This window comes from Lonchura striata, chromosome 6, assembly GCF_046129695.1.
Source record: "Lonchura striata isolate bLonStr1 chromosome 6, bLonStr1.mat, whole genome shotgun sequence".
Taxonomy (NCBI): domain Eukaryota; kingdom Metazoa; phylum Chordata; class Aves; order Passeriformes; family Estrildidae; genus Lonchura; species Lonchura striata.
In genome coordinates, this window is record NC_134608.1 from 32,782,329 (window position 1) to 32,794,791 (window position 12,463).

At 39.1% G+C, this 12,463-nt stretch overlaps 1 protein-coding gene across 1 annotated transcript; it reads left to right on the forward strand.

Annotated features, from left to right (window-relative positions):
• The first annotated feature begins 129 nt into the window (after positions 1-129).
• Positions 130-10,654, forward strand: EIF2S1 (eukaryotic translation initiation factor 2 subunit alpha). The gene is made up of 8 exons (XM_021537037.2): positions 130-235; positions 2,022-2,263; positions 3,626-3,705; positions 4,131-4,282; positions 6,734-6,840; positions 8,619-8,716; positions 9,350-9,493; positions 9,800-10,654. Exons 2-8 carry the CDS (start codon positions 2,023-2,025, stop codon positions 9,923-9,925), a joined length of 948 nt encoding a protein of 315 aa, XP_021392712.1. The 5' UTR covers positions 130-235; position 2,022; the 3' UTR covers positions 9,926-10,654.
• Positions 10,655-12,463: the final 1,809 nt, after the last annotated feature.

Sequence of the window (12,463 nt, forward strand, 5' to 3'; positions counted from 1 at the left end):
CTCGCGTCACGTGTCTGCCGGGGCCGGCAGGAGGAGACGCGATTGGCTGAGCCCGAGGCTCCGGCCTCCCGCCGCCAGGGGGCGCTCGAGGGGATCGCGACCCCTCTCTCCTCCTCGGCGTCGCGGCAGCTGCGCAGTGGGGCGGCGGCGGCGGGGCGCACGCGGCGGCACGAGCGGAGCCAGCGCGGGACTGGGGTGCGCGAGCGCAGCGCGAGACCGCCCGGGCCGCAGCCAGGTACCGCCGCGCGCGCGGCCCGGCCCTCGCGCGGGGCCCGCGGCCGGGGGGGCCGCGCCGCTCGGGGCCGCGCCCGGCAGCCCGCGGGGCCGCGCCGCTCGGGGCCGCGCCGCTCGGGGCCGCGCGCGGGGCCGCGCCCGGTGCCGCGGGGCCGCGCCCGGTGCCGCGGCGCCCGCGGGCAGCGGCCGTGCCGGCGGCGCCGCTCGGGACCGGCTCCGTTTCTGCGGACGCCGTGCGGCCGAGAGGGCCTCGGCTGAGGCGTGTCCAGCCGCGGGAAAAGCCTCTGAACGCCAGCTTCGGCGCGGTGGGCCTAGTGCTGCTCCTGGGGAACAGAAGGCCAAAATAAAAACCTTGTGGCTGGGGAGAGGAGCGGAGTGGTGTTTGTCCGCTCTTGCTCGCTGTGGCTCGGGTTTGTCGCTTTGCAGTGCGGCTTGCTTGTGTACCCCAGAAGTACCGGCAGGATTGAGCAGAGCTGCATTCAGTAGACTAGAAAGCCAGACCGTAAAGTTTTCCTTTTTAACCTTGGAGTTCTTTGTTCAGCTTCAGCTTACATAAGTTATACAAAACATTCAGAGTGTTTTTATAATGTTTTACTAGTCTGTATTTCCCCTTTCTACAAGTTAAGAATTAAAATAAGGGTGGAAATGGTCTTCTTAATTGTGTGGACATGTGTACATAGCATTTGTCATTATCTGTCTACTCTGATTTTAAATTTTCTTATAGCTAGGAAGCATGAGCAAGGCTGTAAAGATCATGACTTAAAACTGGTGACTAAAATCTTCTGAAGGAGTGAAGCATTTGACTTGGCATCTTGGGCTGCTGCTGGAAAAATTTCCTGTAGAAAAATTTCTGTGTGAAACTTCAAGGCATAGACAACTGAACTAACTTAGACAAAACTTAGACTTTTAAGAGCATATGGATTCATTATCAAAAAAATAAAGCAGTTTAAGTATTCCTTCTTATCACTGCTTGATTATGAAATATTGCTTTTGCCTTTTTTTTTTTTTAATGTATAATGAAGGAATTCTGGTTTTTTTCATGTGACTTTGTTGGGTTTTTTCCCCTCCTGACTGTTGGGGGGCACTTTTTTCCCTTTTCAGTACTTCAGGCCAGGCTAGTTCTGTTCTAAATAATGCCTTTGCTTTCTTTGCTGACAATTGGCCTTTGGAACAGGTCTTGCAGGATTACTCTGAACATCTTGTGCTGAGTTTAAAAGTCATCTAGAGTCTGCTTCTCCTCAGTACTACAGAAACTTCCATCTTGCCTCTTATTTTGTTAGCCTCACATGCTGTCTTATGTGCATACAAAATGCTTCATGAGCACTGCATGCTTCTCTCTTATGTCCTCTTGCTCTTACAGTCCAGTTGATGATCCTTGAGAGTCCCAACTCAGAACTCTGTGAAAATGTTACACTCTGATGACTTTACATGCACGTGAGGTGTGCAGTCCCACCTTTCCACCACTCGAAGAAGCCTTTCCAGTGTTCTGTGTATAGGCAGTATGACAGGTGAAGTGTGTAATGAAGTCTGGGTAGCAAAGCTTTTTCTCCATTAAGGCAAAAAAATAGCATCTTAGGAAATGGTTGTGGTAATAGTATTTGAAATACAAGATAATTTATTACTTAATTTGTACTAAACCCTAAGTACAACCTTATCCTAATTGCTACTTTTTCTGCCACTGTTCTTCTCTATTGTCCCCAGTCTTTGCTGGTCTATTGCCGTGTTTGTAGGAGGAGGCAGTGATGTACTGTGAAATAAAACCTTTGATTTTTCTGCTTGAATTCCAGAATGCCGGGACTAAGCTGTAGATTCTACCAACATAAATTCCCCGAGGTGGAAGATGTAGTGATGGTCAACGTTCGGTCCATTGCTGAAATGGGAGCCTATGTCAGCCTGCTGGAGTACAACAACATCGAAGGCATGATCCTCCTCAGCGAGCTGTCCAGGAGACGCATCCGGTCCATAAACAAACTCATCCGCATCGGCAGGAACGAGTGCGTCGTGGTCATAAGAGTTGACAAAGAGAAAGGTATCTGGGCCTGTGGTGGGCTCTGTCAAGATTGAATTTGTAGACAGAAATGCAGATGAACTAAGCAGGTGTTTGTGGGTTTTGCTAGGACTACTTTTTTTGAGCATTGAAATAAAATAGACCATCACTGACCATACCTATGATTGTTCTTCTATTCCTCTTTGTTCTTTGGGAATTGGGTTAATGAAAGCAAATAAACATCAGTAAAAATTTAAGTGGGTCCTCACCAGATCAGTCACTGGACTATAGTGAAGTGAAATTTTCTTTTGGTATCTGTGTAGATTTTCTAAGTCAGCTGAAGAGAAGCATCATTTGCTGTAGATTCCTAGATGCTAAGCATTTAGTGCTGACAATCCATCCTGTTTGTTAACAAGTCTCAAACCTTATTGATAAAGGTGATGACAAGTATGTAATCATTGTGAATTCTGTAGGGAAAAGTTAGAATTGTACAGGTAGTTTTAGTTTTCCTGTCTTTTGAACATTTGAATCTTTGAAGGTTTTTTAAATGTAATTTCTATTGAGAAAATTTCAGATTTTGATAATATTATTCCACGCAATCTCTAAAATCTCTGTCCAGATGTACAGAAATAATAAACACTGAGCATGTCTCCTAGAAATATTAACTGTTGGTATGATGTTTCTCAAGTTAAATGCTCTTTTAGAATACTTCTGAGACTGCAGTTAACTCTGAGAATAAATAATGAATGACAGGATAAGGAAAAGCAGAGACAAAAGAAGGGCAAGAATAAACTTATTGCAGATAAATCTGAAGTGAAATAAGTTTCCCAACATCTCTAATGAAATTATACTTTTACTAATTAATCTTGTTTTCATATTAACAGAGAAACACATCTGGAATTCATCTAGTGGTCTTTTATTGAACTTATTGGAGAATGTATAGTTTGTGAGAAATAGGTGGAGGCCTTTTATAATTCAGAAGAGAGTTCAAAAGAATTTTTTTCATGGGATTTCTTTCAGGCTGACCCTATTTTATCAGGAGTCTGTTCAGAGCTAAAGTGATGAGGTGCTAGACTTGAATTAAATTGTGTTGAGGACTAGAAAAATATGCCTTAAATTTGCTGCTTTGTTTGCTGGAATGATTTTTTTTATAGATGAGTAGTTGCTGAGATAAAATTTGCTACTTTAAGGATTTACAGTAGAAAGAATTTTTTATCCTAATTTAGATCATAATTTGCTTAAATTCATCAAGGTTTGGTCTTGTTTCTCTCTGTAGCAAAATATGAGGATATTGTAGGCAGGGGGCAAATCCTGAGCCAGAGTGTTTGTTCTTGAGCTTCTCTTGAAGGAGTCAGACTTAGATTGCACAATGGCTGACATTTTTAAAATCATCTCCCCCAATAGGTTATATCGATTTGTCAAAAAGAAGAGTTTCTCCAGAGGAGGCAATCAAATGTGAAGACAAATTCACAAAATCAAAGACTGTAAGTTGCCTTTCTCTATTTAGGCCCCGTGTATTTCCAGCCTTTTCCTTGAGCAACCAAAATTCCCAGACATAGATAAAAGTAAAGCATTCAGGTATCAGACATATTTGGATTCTCATTTACCCATGCAAAGATATATAACCAGCTTATGTGTCTAGGAGTGTTACATGGTAATCTGCTTATTAAATGATTAATAGATCAAGAAAGGTGTCAGTTGAGAACTTATGATGTAAAAGGGTATTAAATCATGAGAAATCCAAAAGTATGTGCTGGTTTAGCACACTGTGGGCAACTTTTTATTGAAAAGATGTGCAGGTAGTTTCAGGCTCCCATCCTTACTGCTGTGTTGTCTTAACACTTCCAAGTAGAAATTTTTGTCTGCTTTCAGTATTTGGTTTGGGATTTTTACCACTCTGATGTTGCAGGTTTACAGCATCCTTCGCCACGTTGCTGAAGTCTTGGAGTACACTAAGGATGAGCAGCTGGAGAGCCTGTTCCAGAGAACTGCCTGGGTGTTTGATGACAAGTACAAAAGACCTGGATATGGTGCTTATGATGCATTCAAGCATGCAGTCTCGTAAGGACTTTTTCTATGCTTCTAGGGGCTTATTTCAAATTGCAGACAAGTATTTCCTGAAGTAAAGTAAAACTGTCACCACAATATTTTGGGTTGTATCATTGGGTTTCTTTCCCAGAATCAGTATGAAGAATATACTGGTCAAGTAAATCTAGTAAATTTTAACATCAGTCTAGTAGAGGAAGAACCACTGGTCTTTGTTTGTCAGAATTTGCCTGGTTTTAGTCCCAGGCAGAGTTTATCAGAAATAGCTAGCTTTATGTCCAAGACATTTTGCTCAGAGCTGATTGTCCCTCTTCCATTGCACAGGCAGCTTTTTTCTTTTTTTAAATGCAACAAGCTGACTTGCTACTTCTCTCCACTTCTGAAGAAGTGGATCATCACTTGAAGAAGGGGATCATAAACTTAGAAATGGAATTACGAACAGAAAGGTGGATATTGTGATGCTGAGGAAATATGCACTGAGATAGATAGCTTTTAGTTTTTAACAGAGTCTGATATTTTAATTTGCTTTCAGAATCGAAGTATTTGGTTTCCCTCTATAAAATCTGCCATGAAATTGTCAATCCTAAACTGGATTTCTCAGTAAACATTTTCAGCTTTGTTCTTTCATTGCACCTGAGTGTGAGTGATGAATGGGAGGTGAACGCTGGATGGCAGTAATAATGCTTTTAGAAACGGCAGTGACTCTAGCAGGCAGGGCACTCGGTAGTGTTTTGAGTAGCTGAAAACCAGCTCTGCAGTTTGGGGGAAGAAACAGCTTGTGTCCTCGTTTAAAATTAACGTGTTTTGTTTCATATTGTCATGATTATTTTCTGGTGATAGCAAATTTACTGATAAAGGGCAAATCTGGACATATTGCTGTAAAAGGAATTCTAGATCACTCTTAACTGATAAATACTTAGTTACACACCTGTATAAGAGAAGTTTTTAATAAAACACCTCTAGTCACTCTGGCTCTTTTAACTTCAGTTGTATACTCCTGAGCACAGGCCTTTTGTTCCTCATTCACTATTCAGTTTGGAGCACAAACTTCTGAAGCTGTCTGTTCTCAAAACAGCTTCCCATCAGTAATGGCTTAAGATTTCTGACTGTGGGCTGCAACTTTTATTTGTTCCTGGTGTGCTCCTACATAAATGTATAGCAGTGGAGTAGAACAACGTGGATATTGCTGACTTCCTATTTTTGCTAGAATGCTGTGTGAGGTTTAGAATTCCCTCTAAGAATTTGGCTTGTTATTCCTTTCTTTGTACTGAGAATTAGTGTTTTGGAGTTTTACATAGCGTGATACTTGTGGCAGAAATTGCACGGTACATTTACCTTCTAATCAGTAAAAATTAAACATCGGAGATGTGTTGTTGAAAGCCTACCAAATGATTTAAAAGGATAGTTTGGAAATAAAGCAGAATTTGTATGTACCATAAATCACTTCTGCCCTACAGGTTTATATTTTGATCTGTAAAGCCTGTCATGTTTCTGGGTTCTGTTTGCTTGTTTGGCCCTTCTACTCTCTATTCTTAGCATACAAAAGCATGAAAGATGATGTTTTGTTGGCAGCAGAGACCAATCTCTAGTACTACCTCTGTCTTTTAAGCAATTTTATTTCATGTTTGCCTGCTGGTAGCATCGTAGGTGATCTGTTATTTTTTTTCTCAGAAAACTGCAACTTTTGTCTCTGCAGAGCAGGAACTGTTTTTGTGAGTTTTTTGCTTATGTTCTCTATTTCAGATAGATTTGGGATAAATTTAACACAGCAATAGAAAATTGACACCACTTCTTTAAAAAAGAGCTGCTAATTTATATTGGTAATCAGCAGAGGAGTTTGCTTCTGTGATCTCTGAGCTTGAAACTATTAGCTTAGGATTTAAAAAGCCTTTATCCTTGCTTTAGCTGAGACTGTAGCCAGCAGATAAGTATTTGTCTGTGATGCAGGTACTGTTAAAAACAACTACCAAATAACCAAATAAATAATGTAATGAATGTGGGTTACTTTGTAGAATGACAAGTATCTTGTGTTTGAATAAAACACTAAAATAATTTTAAAACTCCAGATTCATAATGGATTTGCTTTTATGTGGTATGAGTTTATCTTCACGTTGGAGGAAATACAAAAATATCAAGAAGCTGGATACTTTTCACATTCTATTTATTTCATATAGAGGGAGCAGGAGAAAAGCCATTCCTTCACTTTAAAAAAAATTTTAAATAATTCAGATTATTCCTTCCAGGAACAGATTGAGTAAACGGCTGTGTTTACCAATAGAAAATGCTTTGAAAATAGATGTGTTCATTTTCTTGCAGTGTTGCAATGGGTTCTTAAGAAATTTCCCTGTTTTCTTTGCCTAGTAGGAATCTAGGATTATGCTAAGAAATATAAATAATACCAGAAGTTTATGTTGTGTTGAATTCCTCTTCTGTATAACTTCTGTAATGTTGCATTGCTTGGCTCAGAGACCCTGCAATCCTGGATAGCCTGGATCTGACAGAGGAAGAGAGGCGTGTATTGATTGACAATATTAACAGACGTCTGACACCACAGGCAGTCAAAATCCGAGCTGGTGAGTTCTTCCCACATGCTCCTTGAACCCATCTTTATGCTTAGGTCAAGATAGTGTATCTTGTTGCAAACTGTAAACTCAGTTAAAACTAATGGTTCATAATACTGATATTTGAATGGAGTTGTTCAGAATTAAGACACTTTAATAAAGGATTGCTTTCAAATTGCCTGTGTGGGTTCTGTCCCAAAGTGCAAGGTGGTTTGGCTTTTATTTTTCCTCCCAAAGTGCAGATTCCTTGGAACACGGACTGGTTGTCATGATAGATAATGGGGTCTGTCATATTGCATTGGCACACAATGAAACTAAATATTTTATAGTTATTACTGTATCTACAACATTCTTTTTCATTATTCAGAGTTTTAAATTCATTGGTTCCCTGACAGGATAATTGAATTCTGTCAGCACAGCTACAGCATGCACCTTAGTCACTTGTTGATAAACATGTAAAAATAGTATTTCTAACAGGTTGATTGCAAACCATTCAGTAGAATATATCAGCTCAAGCCTAACATGTCTTTAATGTATGAGCTGGTTTGTCTCTTACTAATTTAGTGTGGGCAGAAATAGCACATGACTGCACGACTTCAGAAGACATACTTCAAAACTGTAAATCTGTCTCTACAAAACAGCCTAAAGGCATGCTTGCCATTAAACTGATACTGTAGCCAAATCACATTTTTAACTAGATTGAGAAATTGCCTCTGCTCTGCAAGTGTATATTGAAGAGTATGAACACTTGTTGATTACTGTGGAGAGAAGAAATAAGCCTTTTCCACTCTGAAATCAAGAAAAGAGTACAAAAAGTAAGGTAATATAAAATTCCTCTACCTATTGCTTTAGAATGCCAGGAGTTAACAGAGAATTCAAAAATTTGATTGCCATGAAGAGTGCATTTACTGACATGAATAGTACTTAATCACTTTTGAAAATAAAGAGCATGTCTTCTTACTTCCTTCATGCTGCATTTTTAGTTCTTATGGTCTAAGTCATTAATTTTGTCATCAGCACAAGTATAGAATCTTGCCATTGGCTTGTTTTCTCACCCTGAGGTTGACTGGGATGTTCCTCTGTGAATTCGTTCCTGACAGTTCAGAATTAGCAGATTTTCATGAGTTAACCTGGAAGTGAAACCAAGTTCTTTGTGTAGCTTAGTCTTGTGCCATTGCTATGCAGGTAAAGAAATCTTTGTCTTTACACTGATCAGGGTATTACAGATACTGCCAATATTACTTTATGCCTTGATTTTCAAATACCTACAAAAGGCTATAGCTAACTAATTCTAACCATATGTTAACCTTATAAAAATGTATTTTAATGCTCCTCAAGTGATGCCTCTGTGCCTCTGTTGTAATTGCTGATGGAATTCCATAACTTTGTGGATGTGCTCCTTTTCAAGTTTTACTTTTCCTGATTTGGGCTTTTCTCTGATATTTATTGCTTTTATATCTTCATCTCTCCATGTGAAATACATAATTATTGGTGGTGTATTTGTTAGATGAGAAGTGAGTGAATATGAGTGTATTATTTTGTATCCCAGCTTTCTGAAATGCAAGGTATAATGTTTCCTTGTCTAAAGAATTTATAAAGACTCTTACATTAACTTAAAAGTCAAGCAAATGTAATACCTTCCTCAGATTTGGGAGTTACTGCGGCTCTCATTGTGGGTAAACAAACAAAAAAATTGGTTGCTAAAAAGATCTATTAAAGCTTAAGTTAAAAAGCTTTTAATATTTTGCTGCTCTTGGTAAAATTTTATTATTTGTATTTCTCTGTCACAGATATTGAGGTGGCGTGTTATGGTTATGAAGGCATAGATGCAGTAAAAGAAGCTTTGAGAGCAGGCTTGAACTGTTCCACGGAGAACATGCCCATCAAAGTGAGTGTCAGTCTTAATAATGGAATCTAAAGCGAAGTTTTCTGATGCACTCAGGGACCAGTAGTGTGCAATTGCTCTGCCATGTGCCTGATTTCCAGCTCTTCTCTGGCAGGGCTGTGACACACTTCCTTCAGCTATGTGCTGGCAGTCCTTTTGTGGTTGTACAATGTCTTTCAAAGTCTGGGAAGCTGTATTTATTCTGTTCAATTTATTAAATTCTAGTATTGGCACAGAACATACCCACTGTTCCTTAATGCAGCCTTAACTAGGGAGCAATAAATTCTATTTTCAGGTATAAGGTTGTATAAAAAAAGGAAAATTTGCTCCACTGACACTTGAGTGTTGGTAGAATGACTGCTGTACCCATGCCTAGTTTTTCTTCCCCAACAGTTTTTGGATGTTAAGTGAGCTACTGAATAAGTGTCTTTAAAAAAACTCGGAAGTACTTTTTCCTTTGAAAATTACTTTTTATAATGGTCTCTTGTAACAAAAGAAATTGTTTAATTAGTCAGTCATCATAAAAAAAGGAAAACATATGGATTTTAATGCTTTTAATTTTTAGTCTAACTAGGCATAATATCTTTACCTTTGTTACTGAGTTTGCTTTTTTCCCCAATCTTTGCAATGTGGTAGATTAATCTGATAGCCCCTCCTCGTTATGTGATGACTACTACAACACTGGAGAGAACTGAAGGACTGTCTGTTCTGAATCAAGCCATGGCTGTAATTAAAGAAAAAATAGAGGAGAAGAGAGGGGTCTTTAATGTGCAGATGGAGGTAAGAACAAATAACATTCTAAAATACAACTTTTTCCCTTGCAATACTTCTAAAGTAGAGCAAGATCTGTAGTGCTACAAGAAATCTCAGCAAAAAGTGTTGCTAAGTTATTAAAAAAACCAGAAAATTCAGGACCTCTCTGTTCCTGAAATAAACAAAAGACCAGAAAATCTAATTTTCCTGGGTTCTATTGTGTGACTTCAGGACATATTTTATCTTTTGCTCTTTATCTAGAATCAGAGTCTACAAATCAGGTGACCTTTCTTTATGACAGTTTGCCATGTGTTCTGGTTTGGTATTTTTCAGCCTAAGGTGGTCACTGACACAGACGAGACTGAGCTTGCAAGGCAGTTGGAAAGACTGGAGAGGGAAAATGCTGAAGTGGATGGGGATGATGATGCCGAGGAAATGGAAGCCAAAACAGAAGACTAAATGTTCTGGGATACTTAGAAGAGAGACCATATGAAAAATTAGAATCCCCATTGCAAACACTCGGGACTAAATGATTCCAGTATTGAAAACTTCAAAAGCAAATATATGAAGTGTTTCCCTGCTTTAAAAAAAACAAAACATAAAAGGCTCTTCTAAATAACATTTGGTGCAGCAACTTACACAAATTTGACCCTTTGAAAGGAAGGTGCCTAGCCAAATTCAAGACACAGATCTGGCCAGATGGAGTTTACAGCCCCATACTTAACACTTTCATACATAACAATTCCTAATGGGTGATTGCAGCTCGGTGCATCTGTTCATGATTTTTCCTGGGAGCAGCAAAACCAAGCAAGTGGAACAGTTCTATACAGAATGTATTTGAGCAAATATTCAATAAATTTCTGGGCTATGTAACTCCAAGGTTTTGGGATTTTTCCTCCTCTTTTGCACTTGGCTTAGAATGGTGTGAATATAAACCTGGAACAGTATGATCAGTGGGTGACTCCTTTTTAGCTTTGAAAGGGCTTTCTTTTGTTTGCTTTAAAGCAAGCTGAGAATGAGTGGAACAAAATGTTTAACATTAACGTTTTCCTTGCAAGTTTGTTTATGCAGACTTGTTTAAGTTAACATTTCCTTTGTTTATCATATGCATTTAGGGACCAAGAACTTGAAAACTTTGAAAATAGCTTGTTTCCATTCCAATAAACATAGCTAATAAATGAAATACTACTTACAGTTGCACTTTGCTCTGATGGGTGAATATAGTAGGAGCTTTAATGAACTTACATAGTTCAAAATGGGCAGCCACTGTCTGTGAGCTCACTGCAACATGACCTTCAGTTCTGCCTACCCTGTAACCCATTTAAACTGAACTGAGATACTGACTCTAAAAAAACCCTGTTTATCTTTACTGAAGAAGAGAAACAAGATGTGTTTTCTAAATTGGAATTTAAAAAAAATAATTCCTGTTTTCCTTGTTAGTGGGAATTGAGGGGAAAGAGTTGTGCTTTTTAAGTAACCTTTCCAGCTTGCTAGATTTCTAAATATGTTGGGTTGTGTTTTTTTGTCATTGTCATGTCCTGTACTGCCTGGTTTTTTTTTTAATACTTTGTTACGCTAGAGGGAAAATGCATGAAGAATGAGGCTTTGAGCCTTAACTAGTCATTCTTATGACTAGTACAAACTATCTACTTGCTACATGGTGTTGCCACAAAAGGCATTCTAAAAGGGCATACTTATGCAATGTGTTGCTTGTCCATGCTGGAGTGTCAGAAAAGTTCATGTATACCCAACTCTGATAGTAATGCAAAGCCAAGAAAGGTAAATAACTTCCAGTCTTTACAGATTGTTGGAAAATACTTGAATGTGCAAATTTGCAAAATGAAGAAAAACATATTTTTAATAGTTTTCTCAAATTGTCTTTTCATCAGCTGTGCCCATTCACTAAAATAGTGATTTGACTTCTGTTAAACACAATAGGTGGGTACTTGGAGTAAAGAACAAAGTATCTTAAAACTCTGCCACCATGTGGTCTCCATGCCATAATAACTCTGTCCTGAAGGGATTAAAATTAGTGTAATATGTGAGAGCTGTTTTGGTATGTTAATCGGTGAGCATTGTTTCTGTCAGTAACTTAGAAGTTTGTTAAATTTCTGCAGTAGCTACCAGAACATTTCTAATCAGAGGTGGAATGTGCTGGTGGGTAAAAGTCTGAGTCGGTTCTGGGTGCCTGAAAAAAATTAGGAAGATGGTGAGGATGATAGCAAAGCAGGTTCAGATAAATATATTCCAATCATTTGTCATCCTGCAGAAAAAAACCCAGGCTCTCCCTGTGTTTGTTCTCTTAAGCCTATTTCAAGCAAGAACAAATAAAGCACACAAGACAATGTGATGTATCCTTCTCATGCATTGTAGAAATGGGAAGGAGGAGGTATAAGATGCATGTTTTGGAGGTCTGTTAGTGAGGGAGTATTGGGGACTTGCTGTACTCCACTACTTAACTTTAGGAGTGCTGAGCTGATGCCTTGTGTCTCAGCCTGGCTCTTTTCCATTTGTAAAACTGCCTTTGCTTATGAAGTAAGGGGGTTTTGTGAATGTCTCTGTTAACAGAGTTTCTAAATCTGGGCAGCACATTCCTGCTGTTCATTAGCTACTGTGCTGTTTGCACAACTAATAACAAGGCCAACATCTCCACTTACACTTAACATAGTCAGTGAAAGGGAAGGGGGCAGGAATACCTGATGTGTTCACTGTAAGGATCTCAGTTTGACTTTTCTACCCCAAACTGATTTTCTAAGATTGACAGCTTGGAAACAGTTTTACTTAAAAAAATCCAAATCCAAACAAGGGTATACTGGCTCAGGTCAGGCACAGAGTGTGATAGCACACAGACCAGTATCCTTTTTCTAATGAGGGAAAACTGTTTTCTAAAAGAGGGGTGCCCTGCTGTTGTGGTTTGTCTGGTTTTTAATACAGTGAAAATCCTTGCTGTTTTGTCTCTAATTTTGGCCTACTTGTTTTTTCTTTAGATGCAGTGGA